At 41.4% G+C, this 17,145-nt stretch overlaps 1 protein-coding gene across 1 annotated transcript in view; it reads left to right on the forward strand.

Annotated features, from left to right (window-relative positions):
- Nucleotides 1-204: 204 nt before the first annotated feature.
- naa25 (N-alpha-acetyltransferase 25, NatB auxiliary subunit) overlaps nucleotides 205-17,145 on the forward strand; it is an 88,650-nt gene continuing 71,709 nt past the window's right edge. The window contains exon 1 of the mRNA XM_048611513.1: nucleotides 205-344. Within this exon, the coding sequence (XP_048467470.1) occupies nucleotides 287-344 (58 nt within the window). The 5' untranslated portion in view covers nucleotides 205-286. The remainder of the gene's footprint in view (nucleotides 345-17,145) is intronic.

Genomic DNA, 17,145 nt, shown 5'->3' on the forward strand with positions numbered 1-17,145 from the left:
AAATGGAGACAGAGCTCAGGGAGAGATATGAAAAGGTAAATAAACAAAGAGATTCTGGATAGCAGACCAGGACAAAAAAAAATTCTGAATAAGTGGTAATGAAAGCTAAAAATGAAAAGATGGGTTTGAAACCTATACGATGTCCTAACCTCTGGCTGACAAAAGAACATTGACAAGTCGGGCGGCACTGCGCATGTGCCAGAACGGGCAACTTGTCCGGCAACAGACATGCGTATTAGCCGGTGGAGCGGGTGGGCGTGCGCATGTGTAGGAGCTTAGAGTCATCATGGCGGCTCGTAGCCATGTGCAGGATCCCAATGACAGGAGGTTGCGTCCGATCTATGGTAACGAACTAATTCGTTGTGTTGTACTTGCGACATTCACCTGTTCACACACCGATAACAAAACTCAAGCTGTTCAAAGACATGGTGCTTTGTTAATTCACCACCACAAATCGGCTTCATGGTAGGCCGCAAATGTATCCTCGAGCTCGAATTACATAGCACTTAGGAGCCCAGTGCGGTATCGAACGCTACTCGTTACTAACAGTCCAGCGTCCATGTGATTTTTTAATTTTAGTGTTGTATTCTTTCGTAGAAAGATTTTTTTAGAAGTTTATTTGGGAGGGTCTGTGGTTGGCAACAGTTATGTAGAGTGATGTGCTTTTCTGCAGTTGAAACCTGTTGATTGCCCATCACGGTGGAAGCGAGGCGTTTGGGAGACAGCGACTAAAACGCTGGGGTGTTGGTGTAGACAAACTTCTGGTTGGAAATCTGGGTGGGTCACCTTTCTAACCTGAACTGCAACTGTGCTGGAGTGAATGGAGTTCGGTTGGCAGCCGCAACTTGATGCTACTCTGCCGTCTGCGGATGTTTCTGGTCTTAGAAACAAGTTATCTGGCTGTTGGAGCTGAGCGCTTTTCTGGAAATAACTGTCTTAATTGTGGTGTTACAACAGCTCGTGCTTGCTTTATTGTTGAAAATTTGTTAATATTTTGCTGTGTTCTGTTTTTGTTTAAGTTATGTGTTAATTGACTAATTAATATTTAAAATAAGTTTAGCCTCACTGTAAACGAATCATTTGTTAACCAGGGATATCATTAAAGATTATTCCATTGTTTTGACAAGGAAATAGATGTGCTGCAGTAAAAAAAAAAGTCATACTAGAGACTTTCTGGTCATTGCTGCTTCACTAATGTATTTATTAAATCTAACGAGTGTTGATGATAATTAGTTACATGTAAGGATATTCAGGCAGAGGGCCCTCTTGTACTGTCGAAGTAGTGTCCCTATTGCTGGACCAGGAGCCTGGGTTCAAGTCTCATCTGCTCCAGAGGTGTGTAATAACATCTATGAACAAGTTGATTTGAAAAATAGGTTAAATTTTACAAGATGGATATTGAGGTTGAGGGACTGTTGTGGTACAGTGGTAATGTCCTTGTCCCTAAACTGAGAGACCCAGTTTCAAATCCCACTTGCTCCATAGGTGTATAATAACATCTCTGAGCAGGTTGATTAGAAAAATAGTTTGGATATTCATGTTATAGTCTTTTCTCTTTTTTTTCTCAGTTTGAGTTGGGTTGTTAATCATCTTAAAATAAAAAGCAGGCTTTTAGTAGTGTTTGGTCTCCAATTTGTGACAAAGTGTGGTGATAGAATCATACAGCATGGAAACAGGCCCCTCAGCCCACCATGTCTGTGTTGACCACAAACATCAAACTGCATTAATTCCATTTGCCTGCACTTCTAATTTGATTTATTATTGTCACATGTACCTAGGTACAGTGAAAAGTTGTGTTTTGTTTGCAGTACAGGCAGATCATACCATACACAGTGCATAGGGTAATAGAACAGAGCAAAGAATACAATGTTACGGCTGCAGGGAAGGTGCACAGAGTGTGAGATCAGCATTAAATTTTTAACTTAAAATTGGTCCACTTGGTTCATAGCCTATTATGACCTGGGATTTTAAGTGCTTCTCCAGATGCTTGTTAAATGTTGTGAGAATACCTGCCTTTGCTATCCTCTCCAACAGCACGTTGCATATTTCTACCACCCTTTTCATAGAATGTAGGGATCACTGGCTGGGCCAGCATTGAATGGTCATACCTAATTGCCTTGGAGAAGGTAGCAGCGAGTTGCCATCTTGAATTGCTATCATCTTTGGTGTATAGGGACATCCAGAGTGCTGTTAGGGAAAGAGTTCCAAGATTTTGATCTAATGACAATGATGGGAAAGAGAGATACCTCGAAGTAAGAGACAACAAGGTGCAGGGCTGGATGAACACAGCAGGCCGAGCAGAGAGGCTGACGTTTTGGGCCTAGACCCTTCATCAGAAAAGGGGGAGGGGAAGGGGGTTCTGAAATAAATAGGGAGAGAGTGGGAGGCGGATAGAAGATGGATAGAGGAGAGGATAGGTGGAGAGGAAACAAACGGGTCGAAGAGGCGGGGATGGAGCCAGTAAAGATGAGTGTAGGTGGGGAGTTAGGAAGGGGATAGGTCAGTCCAGGGAGGACGGACAGGGCAAGGGAGCGGGATGAGGTTGGTCGGTAGGAGATGGAGGTGCGGCTTGAAGTAGGATAGTTAGATAAAGGAGAGCCAGGGGACGTAATCTGTTTGGATTTCCAGAAGTCCTTTGATAAAGTGCCGCACAGAAGACTGCTAAATAAGACGAGCCCCCGGTGTTAGGGGCAAGGTGTTTGCATGTTTAGAGGATTGGCTGACTGGCAGCAAGCAGAGAGTGGGCATAAAAAGGTGTTTTTCAGGATGGTAGCCAGTGACTAGTGGCATTTGAGAGGGATCAGTGTTGGGACGCCATTAATCATGTAGTGCATTACGATTTGGATGAAGGAACTGCGGCCATTGTTGCTAAGTTTGCAGATGATCCAAAAACAGATTGTGAAACTAGTGGTGTTGAGGAGGCAAGGCATCTGCAGAAGGACTTGGACAAGCTAGGAGAGTGGGCTAAGAGGTGGCAGATGGAATACAGTGTGGGGAAAGAGAGAGGTTATGCACTTTTGTTGGAAGAATAGAAGTATAGACTATTTTCTAAATGGGGAAATCTTTGGAAATCTGAAGCGTAAAGGGACTTAGTTCTAGTCAATGATTCTCTTAAGATTAACATGCATGTTCAGTTGGCAGTTAGGAAGGCAAATGCAGTGTTAGGATTATTTCAAGAGGGCTAGAAGACAAGAGTAGAGATGTACTGCTGAGGTTCTATAAGGCTGTGGTCAGACCGCATTTGGAATATTATGAGTGGTTTTGGGCCCCGTACTTAAGGGGCCAGCTTTGGAGGGGTCCACGTTTAACAAGAATGATCCTGGGGTGAAGGACCTGTCATGAGAGAAGTGTTGAGAACTCTGGATCTATACTCGATGGAGTTGAAAATGATGAGGGGGAGCTTTGACTGCTGAGAGGACTGGATAGAATAGATGTAAAGAAGGTATCTCCTGTCGTGGGAGAGACGAGGACATGAGGGCACAACCTCGGGGTAAAGGAATGATACTTTAGAACTGAGATGAGGAGTTTCTTCCAGAGGATGGTGAATCTGTGGAATTGATGGCTGCGGAAGGCTGTGGAGGTCAAGTCATTGAGCATATTTAAGACAGAGATAGATTCTTGATTGCTAAGGGGAGAAGGCAGGAGAATGGCATTCAGAAACATATCAGCCATGATCCAAAGGTGGAGCAGATTCAGTGGACTTAATGGCCTAATTCTGCTCCTATATCTTATGGTGTGTGATTTTAGAGGGGAACTTTTGCAGGTGGTTGTGCTGCCATGCACCTGCTGCCCTTGTCCTTCTAGATGGTAGTAGTTGCTCTCCTGGAAGGTGCTGTTGAAAGGTCCTTGGTGAGTCATTGCAGTGCATCTTGCATTTTGTAGGTGTACACTCTTACCACTGTGCACTGGCGCTCAAGGACTTGTACAGTTAATTATATAGTCCTGGGAATGTTGCTGAACAAAAAGACCTAGGGGTGCGGTACAGAGTTCCTTGAAAGTGGAGCCGCAGGTCGACAGGCTGCTGAAGAAGGCGCTTTTCATGATCACCTTCATTGGTCAGAACATTGATTTTAGGAGTTGCAACGTCATGTTGTAGCTGTACAGGATGTTGGTGAGGCCACTGTTAGAATATTGCATTCAGTTCTGTTCTCCCTGCTGTAGGAATAATATTGATAAACTTAAGATCCAGAAAAGATTCATGAGGATATTGCTGGGATTGGAGGGTTTGAGCTATGGGGATAGGCTGGATTTTTTTTCCCTCTGGAACCTTGGAGGCTGAAGGGTGACCTCATAGAGGTTTATAAAATCATGATGGCCATTATTAGGGTGAATAGCCAAGGTCATTTTCCCAGGATAGGGAGTCCAAAACTAGAGGTAATAGGTTTAAGGTGAGAGGGGAAAGATATGAAAGGAACCTAAGAGACCACTTTTTCCTGCAGAGAGTGGTATGTGCATAGAACAACCTGCCAGAAGAAGTGGTGGAGGTGGATACAATGCAATATTTAAAAGGTATCTGGATGGGTGCATGATTAAGAGGGGTTTCGAGGGATATGGGCCAAATGCATGCAAATGCGACTAGATCAGTTTTGGAGAGTTGGTTTGTGCGGATGAGTTGGACTGAGCGGTCTGCTTCCGTGCTATGTAATTCTGACTCTGACTCTAAGATGTTGATATTGAGAGATTCAGTGAAGGCAATGCCACTAAACATCAAGGGTGATGTTTTGATTTCTCTTGATGGAGATAGTTGTTGCCTGCCATTTGTGTGGCGCGACTGTTACTTAACACTTAACCCTGCACGCCTAGACGTTGACCAGGTCTTGCTGCATTTAGAGACAGAATGCTTTGGTACCTGAGGAGTTTGTGGATGGTTCTTAACATTGTGCAGTCATCAGCCAAAGTTCCCATTTTAACCTTGTGGTGAGCAGATGAAGGTAGTTGTACCTTGGACACTCACCAAGGAATTTCTGCAGTGATGACCCTGAAATGAGATGATTTATCTTCAACAGCTGCAACTGTCTTCCTTTGTGTTAGGTATGGCTCCAATCAGTGGAGAGTTCTCCCCAATTCCCATTTGACTCTAATTTTACTAGATGACTCGATGCCGTATTTGGTTGACTGTGGCTTTGATGTCAAAGCATTGACTCTAATCTTGCCTCTGGAATTAATTTCTTTTGTCCATTTTTAGACCAAACTTGTAATGAAGTTTAGTAAGTCTTAATCAAAGTTAATTGAGGAACTTGGTGGCCCTGGCAGAACCCAAACTGAGCATCAGTGAACTTTTTTTTACAAGTGCTGCTTGATAGCATTGTTGATGACTCCTTCTATCACTTTCCTGATGAACAGGTGTTGACTGATAGAGCAGCACTTGCCGGGTTGGATTTGTCCTGATTTCTGTGAACAGGGCATATGTGGGACCTTTTTCACACTGATGCATAGATGTCAGTGTTGTAACTGCAGCAGCTTGGCTAGGTGCACAACTGATTTTGGAGCACAAGTCTTGAGTACTGATGCTGGCATATTGTCAGGGCCCATATCCTTTGAAGTGTCCAATGCCTCTAACTGTTTCTTGATGTCACATGGAGTGATTTAAATTGACTGAAAACTGGCATTGGTGATACAGGTGACCTGAGGAGGAGGTCGCGATGGATCATCTGTTCAACACTTTTGGACTAAAGATCGATGCAAAAGCTTCAGTCTTACCTTTTACGTTGATGTGCTGGGCTCCTCCATTGTTGATACAGGAGATATTTGTGAAGCATCCTCCTAGCTGTACTTGAAAAAGATTTTCCAGTCATGGTATACACATTACAACAGCTGCAATTTAAGTAGAGACATGAAGTGATTAACTTTGAAAGCGATACAATATAAAGTAGATAGTATATTATAAAGTCTAAGACTACATGTAAAAATCTTTTAAAGGGAATGCAGGAATGTAGTCTTAGGGATGTCATACAGAAATATTCAAAGTTGACAGGAGACGAGTTAAGGCCTTGGGAAATGTATTTAGAATTCTTGACTTTATAAAGAAAGGAGGATGAAAACAATCAAGATATGCAAAGCCTTTATAAAACATTCAGACAGGAATGTTGCGACCAATTCGGAGCATCTATCTATAGGAACAATGTTGGAGCCTTAGAGCTGAGGAAGTATTAGCAGGAGTGAAAGCCTTGACAAATGAAAGAGAAATTGGGGTTCTCCACACGGTGAAGCAAAGACTGAAGGGAAATTTGATAGCGCTGATTTTGATAGACCCCAAGGGCTTCTTTCCCATTCTAAATGGATCAGTATTCAGAGTAACTTCGTTTTATGGTAAATGAAACAAAGAATCAGATGACTTAAGGAAACCTTTCTATTTTCATAGTGCATTGCTATGTTGTGGAATGCAGTGCAGAAACAGATTTAGTAGTTTTCCAAAGTAAGTCTGGTAAATGCAGGAAAAGAAAAATGCATAATAATGGGGCAGGTGAACTTCACTCAAGTGCATTTGGATTCCAGATTTATTGAGTTCCACTATTAATATTGTAATTGAATAGCTTATAAAGGGGAACCTCTGCTGAAGCTTAGTTAGTCTCAATATTTTCTTATGGGAAACGTCACTGCTTAGAACAATGTTTTAAATTTATGATAAATTTAAAAGGCTGAGTAATACAGTATGTTCTTGCTGCTGGTCATGGTTAGTAGATCTAGGACAAGCAAAAATGCCCTTAACCAAATAACATTATAAAATGAATGCTGTTTTCTATAATTATGACTTTTTTTCTTAAGTTAAGAGAAATTTGAGTCTGTCCTAACAGGTCATAAAACAGACTTTCGCTCATTTTGAAAACCTGTTTTATCCATGAATATATCAGTACACGTGATGTAATTATATCTCTACAGCAGCAGTTTCTGTCAGTAAGTGTTCAGTGTGCATTCCAAGCAGCTATGTAAGAATTGCGATATACCTTTGCATGTTTAATTCCTCCCCCCACCTCCTTATTTCTCGAATTACCAATTTGTTACATGTGGGGTGATATTTGGTGGACACCTATTCTTGGATTCTATCGTTTTTTTTCAACTGTTCAAAAGCAAGAGTAATGTAAGACGACTTACTTTCTCATCTCGTGATCCTTGTAGGCGCGAGGCATGGCTTCTTTTTCCAATTCCTGAGTACCAGTATTTGCCATATCGAGGGTCTTCATGGCAGTAAAATAAGTACTCTGAAACTGATGTCAGCAAAGGTAACCATGAGACTGAGGAAGGGTCACTGGAACCTGAAACGTTAACTCTGATTTCTCTTCACAGATGCTGCCAGACCTGCTGAGCTTTTCCAGCAACTTCTGTTTTTGTAACCATGAGAATTGTCTGGTCATAGTAAACAAAAATCCAGTTAGTTCACAAATCTTGTCCAGTGGAGAAATGAAGCTGTAAGCTTCATCATTATAGCTTTAGCATGTTACCACATAGCTGAGCCAGTTGTTTTCTTCTACGCTTATTTTTCATGCTAATTATCCTTTATGAATTTTGTGGTCCTGGAGTTTAGAAAGAATGTTCATTTTGGTGTTGCCTTGTTGATAGATAAATCCCAAATCAGAAACCAGTGTGTTTGTATCTGCATGTTTAAATATAATTTATAGAATAGTAGGCAGCCTCTTCTGACACATTTTCACATTTCCGCCTAAGGAAGTCCTTGGTGTCACGTTTGGCTCAAAGATGAGTCTGCATCATCATGCTGTGCCTTTTCTCAGACAGCTTTTTTTCCACTTCTGTAATGTTGCTTAACTTTTGTCCCTGTCTCATCGAATCTGCAGAATCCTGCACCTCTGCCTTAGTTAACTTTAGATTCTACTGTTCAGTGCACTCCTGGTTAGTCTTCTGCATGCTACCCTGTTTAAAACCTGAAGTAATCTAAAATTCTGTTGGCTGTATTTTAATTCGCAGCAGATTTTGTTGACCTATAACCCCGATGCTTCATGACGTATATTCTCCCTGGTCAGGCAGCATCTTAATTTGAAAATTCTCATCATTTTCGGATTCCTCCATAGTCTATCTCTGTAATGTCCTCCAACTCCACAACCCTTCCGAATGTCTGCAATCCTCTAATGTACATAATTACTGCTGCATTGTTAGCAATGCCTTCCTTGTCAACACCCAAAACTCTTAAATTCCCTCCCTGCATCATTCAATCTTGCTTCCTCCTTTAAAACATTATCTCAAAACCTACCCCTTTAACCAAGCTTTTGGTCATTTGACACACTATTTCCTTTGTGACTCAGTGTTAATCCCTGTTTTATAATGCTTTTGTGAAGTGCTTTGGGATATCCACACTAAACGTGCTACATATATATGGTGGTGTTCCGGCCATCATGAAACCATTTAAATCTTATGCATCTACCTGCATTAGATCTGTAAATTACATTAATTCTGCTTATGCTGTCTGATTTCCTTTAGAATTAGAATTAGCTTTATTGTCACATACTCAAATCAGTTTAGTAAAAAGTTTATAAGTTGCCACTTACGGTGCCATCTTGGGTACAAAGTACCTTGGTACAGATTCTTAAGTACACATTCTTACAGGGAAAAGAATTATTTAAAAAAAGAAAAAGTTCAGCATTATAGATCATAGGAATAAATTAGAAAAATAAATAAAGAAAAAGTTCAGAATAACAGTCCTTCCAACCCAGTGCACATCAGCACCTAGCCCCTCGTCCATGTTGGGCCTTGATTCCTGACTGCGCTGGGCTTCACCTTGAGGCCAGGAGACCTCTTCAGGAATGATTTTGGCTATAAGTCCAGCTGGGGCTACACCAGGCTGCTAAGAGGCAGCCACACTGGATCTGCACTGAGGTCGAGAGTTCGGGACATTGCTGAGGAGAAAGAAGGAAAGAAAACACAAAAGAGGAAAAGCATAAATTGAGAAGGGTCTTCATTATGTGACAAGTAACAAAATTTTGCAGCCAAGTTACACTTTGAGTGGCCTTAGTGGTTTTGAAATCAAGATTTCCTGATGTACTTTTGATATTTCACAGTGCTGCAGGGATTGCAGAACAGAGACATCAAACATTATAGTATCCACATTAACAATTTCTAAACAGTTATTTTCAAGTTGAGTAATGTGAAATTCAAAACAGCAATTCAGAAAATACTGGGAACTGTTCACAGGTCATGATCGGCTAGATAATGTTTCAGGTCAAAGATGATTGACTAAAAATTTTGAGTTCGGAAGAAGGGTAACTGGATCAGAAGCATTAATTCTGCTTTACCGTTACTGATAATGCCAGACCTGCTGAGTTTCTCCAGCATTTTATGTGTTTTATGCAAGAGAAACAAATGTTTATATTGTGGGTAATAAAGAAGAATAATATAATATATTTCACGGCCTCTTAAGTGCTTTACAAGTGATAAAATACATTTTTACTTTAGCTGTTGTAATGTAGGGTAAGTCAGTAGCTGATCTGCACACAGCAAGGCCCCACAAACAACAGAGAGAGTTTACAATGCAATTGTGTGTTTTCTCTTTCTGCGTATGAAATACCATCTGGCGATATTTATTGAACAGATTTTTCAAATGGCTGTTCTCAATTAGAAAGGGTTTGCAGACCTTTAACTAACTTGTTCACAACTGCGATTTGAATGTTTTTAGGTAATTAAAGAAGGAATTTTAATCCAAAAGGAGTCTTTACTGATTAAGGAGTGAGCTATATAAGATTTAATTGTTATTGTTTAAAATAACTTTACTTGTGTTGAGAGGTTGATGAAAGTGTGCAGTCAAAACAATAGAATGGGCTCAGGTTAATTTATTTTGGCACCAAAGGACACGTTGACAGTTTGTATTGAAGGGAAAGATATAGCATTATCTCCGAAAGACTCGGTAATGGTATCATTTCCATATTTAAACATGAAACAGTGGTCAACATGCTGTTGCTTACTTCCCTGGTCTCCTAATACTCAAATGAAACTCAGTGTTGAAGGAGTCTTTGCAGTTCTTTGCAGAAGTGAAAGTATGTTTTTCCACCCTTTCTCCTCCATTGCTGTTGCTCCTCACCTACCCCTTCCCTTCGCTCCCACCAGCACCCTAAAATTGCCCATTTTGAGCTTGACCGATTAACAAAACAAAAAACAATGAGTTCAGATCAGATTGCCTAACTGTAAAGATTATACATTTTTGCGTCTTCAGACTGGAAGACAAATTGAGAAAAACTGAATGACTTGCCAAAGAGCTAACTGATTCATTCTTGGAATAAGTTCAGAATAAGTTTTTCTGTGAAATGAGACTAAGTTTTAGATGGTCCAGTTTTCTGCAAGTTCAGAAAAGAGGCTTATGACTAGGTTTTCTAATTTCTATTAAAATGAGACTGTGTGCTGTGCTTCTTAGGTGGATCAATGTAATGCTTCAATATTGGACAATCACCAGTTTTTACATTGTGGAGGCATGAGGTGCTTCCCTGGATTTATGAATGAAATATTCTTAAGTTATCAAATGATACAGAGAAATATTGAGTTACTATCCTTTTTCTAGTGTGATTTTGAGAGATTTTTCAGTTGTCTGAGGGTTACATCAGTACTGACGTTGGTCAGAGGCTGAGTCGTTGACCTGCTGAAACTACTTGAAGGAAGAGATCAAGGAGATCCACAGTTAGGGGTGAAAATATAGCCATGGCAGATGGAACACTGAATCCTTGCATTGCATATCACAAGTCGTTACTAAATTGGATCAGTGGATTTGGTCTGTACATGGCTCCAATATCATTGTCTAATTTAGTAATGCTGTGGAGCAGTTTGTAGTCAGGAGTTAAGGAGGGCAAGCTGCTGTGTGGATATTCCACATACCTATGATCAAAAATAATCAATGTTTTGTTGCATTTCTATTAATAGATTTATTAGAATTGGAGTCTCTTTAAGGAATCTCTCAAATTTTTTTTCCAGCTTACTCAATAAATATGGCATCTAGTTTTACAGCATTTTGCTACAATGTGACAACATGTACGGGAGCAAAGGGATTTGGGTCTCCAACTACACATTAAAAATAAGCATATGGACATAAGGTGTATTAAAAAGGTTGATAGATTGTTGGACAACACTCCAGGTGCGAGGATAAAAATGGGAAAACATGATGTATAGCCTTGACTACTGCGTTCAATTTTGAGCATCACAACTCAAGATAAATATAGGTAACGTACATTGAGGATTCACCAACATTTTAAACACCTGTGTATTTTAAGTCTTGAAAACTGGATGTATGAATCTGGCTTGTATTTGACCTGAATTGTCATTTATGATGGTGTGTATATTGGTGAAACAATTAGATAAATGTAATTACTCGCTTTTGTTTAAGAATACAAAACAAGAAGGTGCAATTTGCAAATTACAAATATGCTATTAAGGGATTGAAGTAAGAAGCACTTTGTTTACAGACTGGTGATAAGGAATTCTCTACCCCAGTAAGCTTTAGATGATGGGTCGATTGAAATTTTTAGTGATGGAAGGGTCCATTTTTCATTAAATTATTGAGAGATATGTTACAAAGGCAAAGATAGTTAGATCAACCATGATCAGATCATATTAACAACTTTGAATTGCCCACTCCTGTTTATACTTTCCAGAGGGTTTTGGCATGGATATCACGGAAAAAGGTCCTTTGAATTCTTTTTGACAATGGAGGTCAATAGTGTTGTTAATTTGATTGGTTTCATTTGTCCTAAGCAAGAAGTTCACCAACAGCATTGTGGTCGAGTCTTTTCATCAGAACCATTAAAAGTGAATCCCAAGTCCAAGGAAGGATCAAAACCTGTTATAATTCAAAAGAAAAAAATGCTCAAAGTATTAGAAGAATGCTAGAAGAAAAAGAACTATCATTTCAGATTGGTTACTTTTCATCACAGTTTCTCTCATTCTTTTGCTTGGGTATCTTTCCACAGGATCAACACTTCGCCTTAATGCTTCAAAACAGATTATCTTTAATTTTAAGGAGATTTAATGCCACCTTTTTGAAGAAGAATTGGATACATACATGAACAGATTTGCAACTCTATAGAGAATCAATTGGTCAAAACCTTATTGAAATATACAAGATTCCTAGGAGTCTTGACAGGGTAGATGTAGAGAAGTTGTTTCCCCTTGTAGGAGAATCTAGGATGAGCGGACATAACTTCAATAAAAGGTAACACATTTAAGACCGAGGTAAGGACAAATTCTTTACCACAGAGGGCTGTTGGGGCTGGGTTGTGACGTATATTCAAGGCAAAGATACACATTTTTAATGAGTAAAGATGGCAGGGTCATAATGAAAAGGCAGGAAAGTGGTGGCAAGAATTATCAGATCAGTCAAGAATTTACTGGGTGATGGAGCAAACTCAGTGGACTAATGATCTAGTTCTGTTCCTACATCTCCTTTGTTCCAACATGTTTGTGCCGACCAGACATCTGAATCTGACCTAGTCCAATTTGCTAGATTTAACCCATATCCCACTAAACCCTTGGTATTCATATACCCGTCCAGTCTTATAGCTCTTTGATGGAGGTGGCACAGGCATTGTGGCTAAATAGCCTCCTCTGCTGTAAGCATTATCATTCATAATTTTTATACAATAAACATTAATGCTTTTGACAATTTTGAAGGCATAAGAGCTCAGCACACAGTCATGATGTGTGCACTTTGCTTTATCATGTTTTGGTACTGTGCATGATAATTTCAGAATTTGAGGGAGAAAACCTGTTGCACATTGAGCGATGGGATGCCTTTTTCAGTTCTTCCTCCCAGTCTGGGAAATTTTGTACAATATGTTAAACTGAGTTTTGATCTAACCATGGTCTTTGCCAAGAACAGTTAACAGTTCTGTCACTATGACACTTCCACATCCAGTGATTCATTTGTCATAAATGTCTTGTTGCCCACTAAATCGGTGGAAGAGCTGAACATATTTTTAAGAAATAAATTTCACATGTTTTTGATTTTCAATATTGAATCCTACTTGGTGTGGTCGGTGGGACATTACATGACATTATAGACAGTTCCCATGACAAGGGGGCTCAAGCATAAAAAACGGTGATGCTTTTGGATGGTCATAGAAGCCTCTGTACATTGTCTGAGTTCATCAAGGTTTTGGCATACTTTTTAAATGTGTTGTAAAAATGTGTTGTCAAAGTTTTGCAGAAAATTCAGTTTATGGGGGATGCCAGTCACAGTCATGAAACAGGCCCTTTGGCCCAAACTGATCCATGTTGACCATCGTGCCCTCTCAGCTAATTCCAATTGCCGACATATGATCCGTATCCCTCTAAACCCTTCTCATCCATGTACCTATCCAAACCTTTTTTAAATGTTGCTATTGTACCTGCCTCAACCACTTTCTCCGTCATCCCGTTCCATATACGTACCACTCTCTGCGTGAAGAAGTTGCCTCTGGGGTCCTCCTTAAATCTGTCCCTTATGACCTTAAACCTATGCCCTTTCCAAACAAGTTGGGAAAATATAGAAACAAAAGCAGTAATTGTTGGGAAAACTCAGCAGGTTTGGCAGCATCTATGGAGATACCCTTCTGGAGAATGGCCACTGGATCCAAGACAATAGCTCTGCTTTCTGTCCACAGGGGAAGGTGATGGCCTAGTGGTATTATCGTTGGACTGTTAATCCAGAGACCCAGATAACGTTCTGGGGACCTGAGTTCGAATCCTGTCACAGCAGCTGGTGGAATTTGAATTCAATAAATATCTGGAATTAAGAATCTAATGATGACCATGAATCCATTGTCGATTGTCAGGAAAACCCATCTGGTTCACTAATGTCCTTTAAGGAAGGAAACTGCCATCTGGCCTATATGTGACTCCAGAGCCACAGCTATGTGGTTGACTCGTAACTGCCCTCTGGGCAATAAATGCTGGCCCAGCCGGCGACGCCCTCATCCTGTGAATGAATAAAGAAAAAAAAATGCTGCCAGACCTGAGTTTTCCCAGCAATTTCTGTTTTTGTTTCTGATTTCCAGCATCTGAAGTTCTTTGGTTTTTTTTGGTGGGAAAATATAGGTGTTCATGTATGTTGATTGCGGTAGTTCTATGAATTTAAACATACTGTACCAGGAGAATTAATTGTCTGTAAAAAACTGATGTGTAGTTTAATTAAGTAGTAAGGAGACAATGAGAAGATGACTGAAATTTTCATACATTCTAATTTTAAAAATGTTGAGCACTTCAGGTTAGGACCCATTCTCAAAATCTTTAAGCTCGTTATCAAGCGATTTTGTGTTTCTCTCCCATTACTCCCATTTGAAATCTTTGTGACTCTGCCACAGTCAGGTGTTCATTTTGTAAAGCACCAGTGACATTAACTCTGATCTTTCTTTCTAAATGGGAGCTGAATTTATATCTACTACGAAGAGAATGGATATTGCTATGTCAGTAGTATTACTTACTGTATTTCGGGAGAGTAAGAGAAGGAGCATGAATTTCTTTATCTTGCGATGATGGAATGATCCTCTCTGTCCTGCTCCTTCTTATCATGTGCTGCCTTCTCGTTGCAAACCAGAAAAGAGATAGAAGACAAATAATCACGTTCAACCTGGGGAGTGTTGCTGAACAAAGAGACCTTGCAGTGCAGGTTCATAGTTCCTTGAAAGTGGAGTCGTGGGTAGACAGGATAGTGAAGGCGGCATTTGGTATGCTTGCCTTGATTGGTCAGTGCTTTGGGTGTAGGAGTTGGAAGGTCAAGTTGAGGCCATCCAGGACCTTGGTTAGGCCACTTTTGGACTACTGCATGCAGTTCTGGTCGGCCTGCTATAGGAAGGATATTGTGAAAGGGTTAAGAAAAGATTAACAAGGATGTTGCCAGGTTTGGAGCTATAGAGAGAGGCTGAATAGGCTGGGGCTGTTTTTCCTCGAGTGTCAGAGAATGAGGGGTGACCTTCCAGAAGTTTATAAAATCGTGATGGGCATTGAATATGATAAATTGCCAAGGTCTTTTCCTCTGGTAGGAGAGTCCAAAACTAGAGGGCATAGGTTTAAGCTGAGAGGAAAAAGATTTAAAAAGGACCTAAGGAGCAACATTTTCACACAGAGGCTGGTTCGTGTACAGAATGAGCTGCCAGAGGAAGTGTTAGAGGCTGGTACAGTTACAACATATAAAAGGTATCTGGATGGGTACATGAATAGGAAGGGTTTAGAGGGATATGGGCCAAATGCTGGCAAATGGGACTAGATTAATTTAGGATATCTGGTCGACATAGATAAGTGGGACCTAAGGGTCTGTTTCCATGCTGTACAGCTCTGTGACTCCAAATATCAAAAGAATTTTCAGCAGGTGTACTTAATAAGCACAGTTATGAAGCTTTGAGATAGAAGGATTTGTCCTGACTAAATCTGAAGGATGTGACCAAAAGAATGGGTACCTGTAAGCACTGATGGTATAGAGCCAACCTTCTGTAAAATTTATCGTGCTTAGTAATTCTTACCAACTCTAAGTTATTGTGAGGATAAGAAAATGTGTGCTATTCATTATTTAATTATTTATTTATGCTTATTATGTGCTGTCTTAAGACATTCTGCCTTAGATCACATTGTCAAATCTGTCAACTTTTTATATATTTGACTTCAAACTATTGGAGTCAGCATTGGTGTCATACACTACTGCTGTATAATGTATCCTCACCCCTGCTCTTGTATGAGCTATTGGCCATCATAAGGTTTAATAAAATTTCAATTTAATAAGTTTAAGAAGACTGCTGTGGGTCCCAGGTCACATGGAGGCCAGAACAGGTGAGGATAGCAGGTTTCCTTTCCAAAAGGATATTAGTGAAACTTGTTTCAGAGGTAGCAGGAACTGCAGATGCTGGATGAACACAGCAGGCCGAGCAGGAAGGCTGATGTTTCGGGCCTAGACCCTTCTTCAGAAATGGGGGAAGGGAAGGGGGTTCTGAAATAAATAGGGAGAGAGGGGGAGGCAGATAGAAGATCAATAGAGGAGAAGATAGGTGGAGAGGAGACAGACAGGTCAAAGAGGTGGGGATGGAGCCAGTAAAGGTGAGTGTAGGTGGGGAGGTAGGGAGGAGATAGGTCAGTCCAGGGAGGACGGACAGGTCAAGGGGGCGGGATGAGGTTAGTAGGTAGGAGATGGGGGTGGGGCTTGGGGTGGGAGGAGGGGATAGGTGGGAGGAAGGACAGGTTAGGGAGGCGGGGACGAGCTGGACTGGTTTTGGGATGTGGTAGCGGGAGGGGAGATTTTGAAGCTTGTGAAATCCACATTGATACCATTGGGCTGCAGGGTTCCCAAGCGGAATATGAGTTGCTGTTCCTGCAACCTTCGGGTAGCATTGTTGTGGCACTGCAGGAGGCCCAGGATGGACATGTCGTCTGAGGAATGGGAGGGGGAGTTGAAATGGTTCGCGACTGGGAGGTGCAGTTGTTTAGTGCGAACCAAGCGTAAGTGTTCTGCAAAGCAGTCCCCAAGCCTCCGCTTGGTTTCCCCGATGTAGAGGAGGCCACAACGGGAACCGTGGATGCAGTACACCACATTAGCAGATGTGCAGGTGAACATCTGCTTGATGTGGAAAGTCTTGTTGGGGCCTGGGAAGGGGGTGAGGGGGGAGGTGTAGGAGCAGGTGTAGCACTTAATGCAGTTGCAGGGAAAAGTGCCAAGTGTGGTGGGGCTGGAGGGGAGTGTGGAGCGGACAAGGGAGTCTCGCAGAGTGTCCCTATTCCCAATTCCTTCGCCTCCGCCGCATCTGCTCCCAGGATGAGGCATTCCACTCCCGTACATCTCAGTTGTCCTCGTTTTTCAAGGACCGTAACTTCCCCTCCTCGGTGGTCGAGAACGCCCTCAACCGTGTCTCCCACATCTCCCGCACCTCATCCCTCACACCCCGTCCACGCAATAAGAACCAAAAAAGAATCCCCCTCGTCCTCACGTACCACCCCACCAACCTCCGGATCCAACGCATCATCCTCTGACACTTCCGCCGTTTGCAATCCGACCCCACCACCAAAGACATATTTCCCTCCCCACCCTTATCTGCTTTCCAGAGGGGCCACTCTCTCCGGGACTCCCTTGTCCGCTTCACACTCCCCTCCAGGGCATCCTGGGCCTCCTGCAGTGCCACAACGATGCTACCCGAAGGTTGCAGGAACAGCAACTCATATTCCTGCAGCCCAATGGTATCAATGTGGACTTCACAAGCT

This window comes from Rhincodon typus, chromosome 24 (genome assembly GCF_021869965.1).
Source record: "Rhincodon typus isolate 14 chromosome 24, sRhiTyp1.1, whole genome shotgun sequence".
Lineage (NCBI taxonomy): Eukaryota > Metazoa > Chordata > Chondrichthyes > Orectolobiformes > Rhincodontidae > Rhincodon > Rhincodon typus.